General features: G+C 40.4%; 1 protein-coding gene across 1 annotated transcript; it reads right to left on the bottom strand.

Moving 5' to 3' along the window:
- Nucleotides 1-311: 311 nt before the first annotated feature.
- On the bottom strand, nucleotides 312-10,686 carry LOC112505887 (probable alpha,alpha-trehalose-phosphate synthase [UDP-forming] 11). The gene is given in 7 exon segments (XM_025109928.1): nucleotides 312-632; nucleotides 1,056-1,170; nucleotides 8,341-8,638; nucleotides 8,641-8,995; nucleotides 9,141-10,222; nucleotides 10,225-10,584; nucleotides 10,626-10,686. Coding segments are annotated over 7 exon segments (2,592 nt in total).
- Between the last annotated feature and the right edge of the window lie 748 nt (nucleotides 10,687-11,434).

Genomic DNA, 11,434 nt, shown 5'->3' on the forward strand with positions numbered 1-11,434 from the left:
CGATATATACAATATTTTATAATTTATGATAAAATAGTTTTAAGTATAATATCTCACATTTATCAAATGTATTCGTTATTCCGATTAAGCTCTAAAAGAATTAAAAAGTATTCACAAGGAAAGAACATAAGAACTTTTATAATCAAGGAAAAACCATGTACAAGATATGCTCTGTACAAGATATGCTCTGTACAAGATATCACTGTGTTTAAAATACATCACAAGTTTTTAACCCATAAACGTTAGCTTTTATAACTTATCCACAAAAAAAAAAACAAAAGGAAAAGGAAATTTAAAAACCCGCTAACTTTTCAAACGCTTGTTTCGAACGAGACTCCAACCCCTGTGATTTTTGGAAGTTGACTCGAAGCCGCTTCCAGCCCATGAAACAACTGGATGACATCCATGGTATCATCAAGGTAGTACTTTGCCATGCTTGGTTTTTGGCCAACCGTACAAGCGAACACTTCCACCGACCCTTGTAACGACAAGTTCGCCACCGAACTCGCCATCTTTTCAAACATGTCCTCATCCGACCGATCATCTCCGATGCACAACACAAAATCCAATGGCTTCCCCTTACTTTGCATACTTGCAATTAGATTTTCCACCACCACTCCTTTGCTCACACCCTGCAAATAACGATAGTCGATAAATAAATTCAAGTTCTTTCCAATAAAGTAGCTGATAAGTTGATTTTTTACTGAAACGTTAGTTCATCAACTAGCCATTAAGAACTAGTTTATAAGCTAAATGACAATTTACAAGAAAAAAAAAATGAAAAGTCGATGGAAATTATTGAGACGCTATTTGAAGCCTCGCTTATAAGACTGATAGTTTTTCAATAAATTAAAAGGATAAACCATCTTATGGTTGCTAAACATGGCCAAAATGTCGGGCAATCTAGCTTACTAACCTAGTTACCTTCACCGGAAGCTGTTTTGCAATATGACCTCGTGGCAAGTCAGACGAAGATCAATGAGTTAAAAAAAAGTCATGCTCCTCATTTAAGATCATTTATCCCAACTTTAAAAGTTAAAAGCGACTTGCATTACCTGTGGGTTGACCTCAACGATTTGTTGGCCTCGTTTGACGACCACGGGCTCGTTGGCAAGCACGCTTTCGAGGTGATCGAGTAGCTATTTCGCCTGCCACATTCCAAAATCGGGGGTCGGTATTAAGACCAATAACACAATTGGTCCAATCATTTGATTTAATGCTCTTAAATGGTCATTATTGTCAAATATTGTTCCTCCTTTAGCTCCTTAGATAGCTCCTGTTATTACTCCTTTTCATTGTTGTATATCATCTATACAAACCTCCTATGTATTTAGTTTTGATACAATTGAATTCAATACAATACTATTTTTCCTCTATCTCGTTATATGGTATCAGAGCCATAAAGGCTCCTCCGAGCAATTCTCGATCCCTCTCACAAAAACCCTAAATCACCTTCAAGCACCCATCAATGGCTCCAACCATTCAACTTACTGCCGCTACCCACTTCCCCATTAAACTCATCTCTGTCAATTTCCCTGTTTGGCGCAAACAAGTGGAATCCACCCTAATCGGGTTAGAGCTCGAAGCATTCATCGATGGCAGCCGTGAACCACCAACGAAATTAATCGACGACAAGGCAAATCCAGAATACCTACCTTGGTATCGACAAGACCAAATCCTTAACAGCGCAATCCTTGGAAGCTGCTCAGAATCAATTCAGCCCCTTATCTCGTCTGCAACTACTGCCAGAGATGCCTAGGAACGGTTAAACTCAAGCTTTGCCAGTGCTTCACGTTCCCGAATAATCTCACTCAAATCCAAATTGGTTAAAAACCCCAGAGGTAATCGCACTATTTCTGAATATCTCCAAGATATGCGCTCGATTGCAGATGATCTCGCACTCGCACAAAGCCCTATAGCCGAGGAAGATCTGCTTGTTCACATCTTATCTCAATTAGGTGACGACTACGGCACCATTGTGGCTGCCATAAAGGTTCGAGAAAATCTGCTATCTTACCCGGAACTCTTTGACAAATTAAGTGATTTTGAAAGAGCCCTCAAAGAAACTACACCAAACCCTGAACCACTTTTAGCTACTGCTAATTATACCACTCGCCAACAAGGACGACAACACTACTAGTACCCATCTGAATCCACTGGTCCACATAGAGGTGGCGGACGCAACAACAGAGGAACATGTCGCTCATCTTGGACAACACCTCACCCACATGGAGGCCGACAAAATCGCACCAGCAGCTTCTGCCAATTCTGTAATATTCCGGGGCATCATACTCAGGAATGTCGGAAACTATCCATATTTCTAAGAGACAACAACATTACCATCGGTAACCCCGGTTCAGCAACTCCTACAGCAAATGTCACATCTGGATCAACGCCTATTTCTCCAACCTGGTTATATGACAGTGGCGCCTCAAATCATGTCACCTTTGATCGGTCCACACTTCATAACATCTCTGAATATGGGGGACCTGATGAAATCATACTTGGTGATGGTAAAGGTTTTAAAATATCTCATGTTGGCTTTAAACACATTAACACACCACTCAAAACCTTATCTTTACCAAATGTGTTATGTGTTCCTCATCTACATAGAAACCTTATCTCCATTGTTAAACTGTGCAAGGCTAACCGAGTTTCTGTTGAATTTTTTCCCTCTCATTTTTTTGTGAAGGATCTTCGCACGGAGGCGTGTGTAATGCGAGGGGAGAACCTTGAAGATGTCTATTATGCTAACCTCCCATCCACATTGCAACTCAATGCCACCACCAAAGTCTCTCCACTTGGATAGCACCACAAACTAGGCCATCCATTCATTAAAGTATTCAAGTCTCTTGTCTCCAACATAGGTCTCAGTGCTAAGCAAATCTTTGATTATATGCATTGTTCCTCTTGTTCAATCAATAAAAGTCACAAACTACCTTTTGGTCCAAATTCATTTGTTATCACAAAACCGCTTCAATTAATATATTCTGATGTGTGGGGTCCTGTTCAAACTTCCATTGACAAATTCGCTTATTACGTCATTTTTGTAGATTACTACTCGAAATATGTTTGGCTCTACCATATGAAACGGAAATCTGATGTTGCCACACTATTTCCCTAATTCAAACTTCTTGTTGAGAAGTTCTTCCAAATACCAATTGTGTCAATCTTCACTGACAATGGCGGTGAATACCAAGGCCTTAAGCCGTTCCTACAAGCTCATAGCATCTCTCACTACACCACCCTGCCTCACACTCCTGAACAGAATGGTGTCGCCGAACAACGACACTGACATGTGGTTGAGACGGGACTTGCTCTTCTCCATTATGCCAAATTGCCACTCACCTTTTGGTCTCATGCCTTCCAAACCGCTGTCTATCTTATAAACAGACTTCCCACACCCATCCTCAACAACCAAAGTCCATTTCAACGTCTCTTTCACCAAACACCAAACTACACAAAACTCAAACCCTTTGGTTGTCTTTGTTATCCCTGGCTAAGGCCGTACACCAACTCCAAGCTACAACCACCATCGACCCCATGTCTTTTCCTAGGTTACTTCACCTCCAAATCCGCTTACATATGCTTTGACCCTACCACCCGTCGCCAATATCACTCTCATCATGTTCAGTTTATTGAATCTCAGTTTCCCTCCCATTCCTCCTCCACACTCACCTTGCTCACTGCCGATGATTTCTTCAAAACCCCACTAACCACTAATGCACCAAACTCCTCATCACCAACAGATTCATCTAACATATCATCATCTCATGCGACCCCTATACCTCCTGTCCTGCCACAAGAAATATCACGTCCAACATCACCATCCCATCCTCCAACCCCTACTTCTCAACCCACCTCACCAATGTTTGATGCTTCTCCTTTCCCTACACAGCCTTCTACTCCACATACCTCACCATCCACACCGCAAACTCAGCCATCCACTCCTGTTTCAACTCCCACCAATTTGTGTTCCACCCCAACCGTCTCCACTTCTCACGATGATAATTCCATCTATCCACCCACTTCACCTCAGCCAAAACGGACCAGAAATAAATACCCAAAATACTTTAATTCCTCTTTCATCAACTCCACCACCCTTCATCCCATTCCTTCCACCATTGAACCCAACACTCATACTCAAGCTCTCAAAGATCCTAAGTGGCAGCATGCCATGAATCAAGAGTTCAATTCCCTCATGTAAAATGGAACTTGGGAATTAGTTCCACGAGGTTCTCACACTCCGATTAGGAATGGCAACGGGCCGGGTTCGGGCCGGTTTTTAGAGTCCCCGTCCCCGAAACCGATAACCATAACCATCCCCGTAATCGTCCTGATCCCCGTCGGGGATCTTATCGAGGATTCCCATCGGGTCCTCGCGGTTTCCCCGATCCCCGTTGGTAACCCGTTAAGAGCAGAATAACCGTTACCCATTGGTTTTACACGAACCCGAATCCGAACTCGAACCATAACCCGAACCCGAATCTGGAAAAACACATATTTATCAAGCACAAAATTGGAATAAAAACATAATCAAGTAAACCTGTTTGGCTGTTTCTTGGACAACCATTATCGAACAAAAACATAATCAAAATAAACCTTGACAAAAAAATAATGACCATCATATTGAGTACATGATCAACCAAAAACGTCTTAAATTACAATCCCATAATAAACTAGAGTTTAGACATAATCCAACGAACTCGAAAGACAAGTAGACAAACTTGCTAGATTACTAACTTGAAACTGAGAACTCCCAAATGGCCAAACTCGTCAACCCAAGCTTTCCCTTTCCTAGCTTCCTATAAAATAAAATGTATGTAAAAGACTAAATAAATAAATATACCATAATCATTGTCTATAGTATTGTAATTGTAGTTACCTCTTCCACGTCATAATCATACTCAATCGTACGGCAATATGCTTCGGTCTCATCAGAACAAGTTTCTATAAAAAAACACAATGTAGTATAAATAAATAAAATGATTGAAATATTAAATATATAACTAAAAAGAATTCATAACTAAAACAAATATAAGATTACCTCGTATTTCATTCAATAGCCAACTTTGAGCACACATTAGAGCCTCCAATGTTTTTGGATGAAGTCGACTACGATGTGGAGTTACCAATCTTCCACCTGTACTAAATGCAGATTCCGAGGCGACAGTCGAAATGGGAACGGCTAATATGTCTCTAGCAATCCTTTGAAGTGTTGGTATTTAAACCCATTTGTCTTCAACCAAAGTAGCAAATCAAGTTCCATGTCTTTAGGCAAAAGTTTCTCTTTCAAATAATTATCCAATTCTGTTGTAATACCTGAATCATCATGCTGGTTGGCAATTGAAGCAATATTTGATGAGAGTTTTTTAAATTCAACCCGATGACTTGCTGAAGACCCTGAACTTAAAGAAGACGAACCATTAACACCTTCATTGTTGTTTCTTACGCTAGGATCACTAAGCTCATATTCTTGAAACAAAGTGTAGACCAATTCCTTGAGCTTCTCAAGTTCAATCGCCGATTTGTCTTGTCCGTACAACACAGGAAAAAGTAACTCCACAAACTTCAATTTATACCGAGGATCTAAAACCGCTGCCATTCCCATAATCCCATGTATAACAGACCAATACTTGTCAAACTTCAAAAGCATCTTTTTAGCCATGTTTCTAATAACTTCACTAGGAGAACATGACCAGTCGACCAAAGAATATCTAATTTAGGGTTCTGATTATGAACAAATAGATTATGAACGAAATCAAGTTGAAACCCATAATTTGGGGTTCCTCAATAACAATGGCAGTTCCACAAATTCATCATCTGGTTCTAAATTGCCCTCCAAAAAGGATACTAGTTCCACAACCCTAAGATCAAATAGTAGACTTAAGGAAGAGCTAGTGGATAGTAAGAAACGTGCAGGAACCTTGGGAAGATCTAAATCTCAATTGGCAAAATTGGTATTGAATACAATAGAATCAAGGCAATCTTTATTATATAGAGTTATATAGGATTTATATAGACAAGTCAATACAATAAATTTATAAACATATTACAGAATGCCTAAAATATTTATAATCTGAAGTATCTACCGTAAATGTAAAATGTAAATTTCTACTGTGAAGAATGGAAGTACTACCAGACTGTGAAGAATGGAAAGAATGGAAATACCTTCAATTGCAGCAGGAGAGAGCGAGAGACAGCGCCGGCGGGGAGTTAGGTCAAGGCGGGAGAGAGCAATACAGCGGCGACGGGGAGTTAGGTCGCCTGCGAGTGGGAGCGGCGGCCGGCGAGAGTCGTGCGGCTGGGGACTAGTGTCGTGCGGGAGCGAGAGTCGAGAGAGTCAAGCAAGAATGGAGGAGACAAAGAATGGTCGGATGAGGCGATGTCGTTGAGTCAAGCAGTAGTTTGTGTCTGTCATACAGTCATAGGTTATTGCCTTATTGGGCTACCATTGATAAGTTGTGCTGGAATATGTTATATGTTTTGGGCTACCATTTATTAAAGTGTAATTTATAAAATTTAAATATATTGTATATACTATCAGGTCGGTCCGGGTCGGTGAGTACCGTCCCCGTCCCCGATATAATCCCCGAAACTCTCCCCGATCCCCGCCCCGTACCCGTTAAGAGGTCCCCGAACCCGACCCGAATTGTTCGGTTTTCGGTTTTCACCGTCGGTTTCGGGTTTTTTTGCCATCCCTAACTCCGATTGGATGCAAATGGGAATTCCGGGTCAAAAGGAATCCTAATGGTACTATTTCAAAATACAAAGCTCGTTTAGTTGCCAAAGGATTCCTTCAACAATATGGGAAGAATTATTTTGACACATTCAGTCCAGTAACAAAACCTGTCACCATTCGAGTCATTCTCTCTATTGCTCTCTCTCAAAGTTGGCCCTTACGACAACTTGACGTGAACAATGCCTTTTTTCATGGAACTCTACATGAAGAAGTCTTCATGACTCAACCACCCGCATTCATTCATCCCTAATTCCCACACCACATATGCAAACTTCGAAAGTCTCTCTATGGACTTAAGCAAGCACCGAGAGCATGGTACTTGGAACTCACATCCTTTCTTCATACTTGTGGTTTTAGGAAGTCCAGGGCTGATGCTTCTCTCTTTATTTACAATCATGCCAACATTTTGTGCTTCTTTATGGTCTATGTCGATGACATTGTACTCACAGGCAACAATACCAACTTTCTAAACCAATTCACTCACTCTTTAGCCAACCGGTTATCCATCAAAGACTTAGGTCCCCTCCATCACTTCCTTGGTATTGAAGTAATTCCTACCCAACAAGGTCTTTTTCTCTCCCAACATCGTCACATTCAAGATATTCTCAACCAGTTCGATATGGATGGTGCAAAAGAGGTTGCTACTCCTCTTAACTCTTCAACTGTTCTCACCCCCATGGACGGGTCCCCAAGTGTTGATCCTACACCTTACCGGAAGTTAGTGGGCTCTTTGCAATATTTGGCGTTCACGAGACCAGATGTCTCTTTTGCTGTGAATCGACTTTCACAGTTCATGCACTCCCCGTGCCAACTTCACTGGCAGGCATTAAAACGAGTTCTTCGTTACCTAAAAGGCACAATTCATCATGGCCTATATCTTAAGCGTGGTTCCTCACTTGACATCAAATCATTCTCATATTCGGATTGGGGAGGGGTCTCCACTAGTGGTCGCTCAACCACTGCTTACATCATTTATTTAGACTCAAACATTATCTCATGGCGATCAGCACGTCAGAAATCTGTCTCCTGATCTTCCACAGAGGCGGAGTACAAAGCCTTAGCAAATACTGCGGCTGAAATCTCTTGGGTTCAACATTTACTTACAGACCTTGGCGTTACACATTCGTCCTCTCCTACGCTATTCTGTGATAATACGGGTGCCACGTACTCTTGCGCTAATCCAGTATATCATTCTAGAATGAAACATGTTGCCTTGGATTATCATTTTGTATGTGAAAAAGTAGCGGACGGTTCGTTAAAAGTTCTTCATATCAACTCAGCAGATCAACTTGCGGATGCACTCACAAAGCCTCTCAGTCGCAGCTCCTTCGTCCGTCTTCGCTCCAAGATTGGAGTATTAGACGGATCCTCCATCTTGCGGGGGTGTATTAAGACCAATAACACGATTGGTCCAATCATTTGATTTAATACTCTTAAATGGTCATTATTGTAAAATATTATTCCTCCTTTAGCTCCTTAGATAGCTCATGTAATTACTCATTTCCATTGTTGTATATCATCTATATAAACCTCCTATGTATTTAGTTTTGATACAATTGAATTTAATACAATACTATTTTTCCTCTATCTCGTTATAGTCAACTTCTTGATGATGCCAAACTAAAGCACTCTTTTTTTGCTCTATCGAAGAACCATCAGTCGCTTCGGTGTAATGCTCTATCACCGGCAGTGCCACTTTCTTCCAATTGACGTCTTCTGCTAAACCGCCACAAGATTCCCACTGAGAATCACTGCTCCACCTTGTTAACCACCCATGTTCTGCCGATAACCCAAGATTCTTACAGGAATCAAACCACTTACTTAACGAATCCTTCCCTCTCCCGCTAACAATAAACACCACATTCTTGGGGTCGTTAGACAGCACATTCAAGATCAAAGAACCTCTTTGCTCGGAGTTTTATCGACCAAAGCCTGCGGCATCACAGTGCCATCATAATCCAGTAAAATCAGGCGGCTATTCGTCTTCTTATAAGACGAAACAATATGTTCAACCGATAGTTTCATGAAGTTGAACCCAAGAGCCACGACTCGAAACCCCAAACCAAACCCAACCCCCCAACACTGCTTGTGAAAATGCTCCTTACAAGCCCTCTCAAGATCTTGGTCGAAACTCCGAGCCCAATAAGCAACATCATGAAAACTAACATACTTGTAGTGCTTCTCGTGACGCAGTTTCTTCTCATTATCCGGCATCGTGATGGCTAAACTCATGGCTTCCATAACCGAGTCAATGTTCCATGGATTAACCCTGATCGCGCCGCTTAAAGACGGTGAACACCCAATAAATTCCGACACTATAATCACGCTCTTCCGATCTTCAGAGAATCAAAACAACTATAAAGATGGCTAAACTCATGGCTTCCATAACCGAGTCAATGTTCCATGGATTAACCCTGATCGCGCCGCTTAAAGACGGTGAACACCCAATAAATTCCGACACTATAATCACGCTCTTCCGATCTTCAGACTCATCGATCCCTAAAGCCGTATCTAACTTGGGACTACTTTGTCTTGAAACCGTGTACTTGTAAGGCACCAAATTCATACCATCACGAATTGCATTCACGACAACACATTCATATATCGCATAGTATGCAACCTTATCATGTGTTGAAACTGGACCATTCACGAACACAATCGGACTGTAGCCAGCTTGACCAAACCGCTGGTTAACCTCATTAGCCACCTTCATGGTCTCAGTTTTGACTTTTTGAATGTCATGGCCCCTGCTTCGAGCCGGGTTCACGATCTGAACCAAAACCACTGAGCCCCTTAGTCCAGGATAGTCCTCCAAGAGCTGCCCCATGGCTAAAAACTTCAAGCTAATCCCTTTGAACATATCCATATCATCAACACCCAAGATCACAATCTTCCTTTCATACATTTTCTTCAGTTCTTTGACTTTTTTGGCTGTTTGATCTGAAGATTTCATAGATTCAATCTGACCCATATGGATTCCAACTGGTAAAATCTTGATACTTACTGTTCTACCATAATAATCAAGCCCAATATATCCTCTTTTAGACTTGTAATCAAGTCCAAACATTCTGCTACAACATGAAAGAAAATGTCTAGCGTAATCGAATGTATGAAACCCAATTAGATCACAATTCAATAGAGCTTGAAGGATTTCGTCACGAACTGGTAAAGTTCGATAAATTTTAGATAAGGGGAAGGGGTTGTGCAAGAAAAATCCAACCCGAACTCTGTGAAATATTTTCCTCAAGAAAGTAGGCATCACCATGAGATGATAATCGTTTATCTATACATAATCTTCATTTGGGTTAATTACCTCCATTACTTTGTCTGCAAATACCTTGTTAGCAGAGACATAAGCTTGCCATGCGACCCGGTTGAATCAGACTCCATGGTTTAGGTTCAAAGGTAACATGTAATGAAACAGAGGCCATAAGTAATGCTTACAGAAGCCATGATAAAATTTATTCTGGATTCTAAGAATAAGAAGGTGGGTAAGCATCGAAACTTGTCTAACAGCCTTTGAGCCACTTCTTCCTGCTCCGATGGGTCAATATCGACCGACAATGATCCGACATAAACGACCTCCACGTCTGGTCCAAACCCGAATTTGAGTTGGAGCACCAGTGCATCCGGGTCATATTCGAATACCTATTTGTTTATTTCTCCGTCACAGTGAGCTTTTACAGGTAACTGATTCGAAACAACGATCCGACGTTTGGGAGTAACAGATGAAATGACGCCAGATGAGTGGTGTGCTTCATTTTTCCCATTGAATTTGCCAATGTTATCTTCGTCAAATTCTGACAGAATTCCGGGGATGGTCATGAATCTGGGTATTCGAGCTTCATTTTCCCTATTGAATTTGCCAATGGTATTCGAGCACGATCAACAGCGCACGAATAATCATCAGGATTAAGCAAATTAAATGATGATCTTGACAACATTATAACACCCAAATGAAAGGAAATCAAAAAATTAGCTGATTGTTAAGAGAAATTAATGAAAGGGAATGTGATTTTTTTTCCAAGAGAATGGTATTGAGTGGGTATTACTGAGTTGTGAATGAATATATGACTAACGAAAATAAGAAAAACATGGGAATTTCATGGAAATTTGAATTTGTAGGTTGATTTGAAGAACGTAGAAAAGAAGAAGGTGGTGGTGTGGTAAAGAGGATAAGAACAAAGAAGTAGAGAGACTGACTTTAGTTAGCTCTGATTAATAAATAACCTATATAATTGAAATTGAAATTGGAAACCAAAATGAGGACAGGGATTCGGGTTTTCAGTGGGTCAACATTTGACCCGATTTCATCATCATCATCAATCCAATCCGTCTAATTTCTCTCACCTTCTAATGGTTACTGTCTTTCTCTCTCTCTCTCTCTCTCTCTCTCTCTAACTGATTGTTTACTTATTTTTAGAAGTTTATAAATCCAAATAAACTTTCAAGTCTTGATGCATAATGTAAAATTCTTATAATAATACTATTTTGGATTTAAAATTAATTTTCACTTTATGGCTAGATATTGTTTGATAGAAATAAGTTTGCTTTTTAAGTTAACCTATTTTTTGGATATATGTTTGAATGTACATAAACTAGTTTATTGAAATTCTACTTAAAATAACATTTTGAGAGTTTATTGTCATTTTTTCAATTATAACTCTTATTAATATTAATTATTATTTATTA

Source organism: Cynara cardunculus, assembly GCF_001531365.2.
Source record: "Cynara cardunculus var. scolymus isolate 2C chromosome LG 2, CcrdV1, whole genome shotgun sequence".
Lineage (NCBI taxonomy): Eukaryota > Viridiplantae > Streptophyta > Magnoliopsida > Asterales > Asteraceae > Cynara > Cynara cardunculus.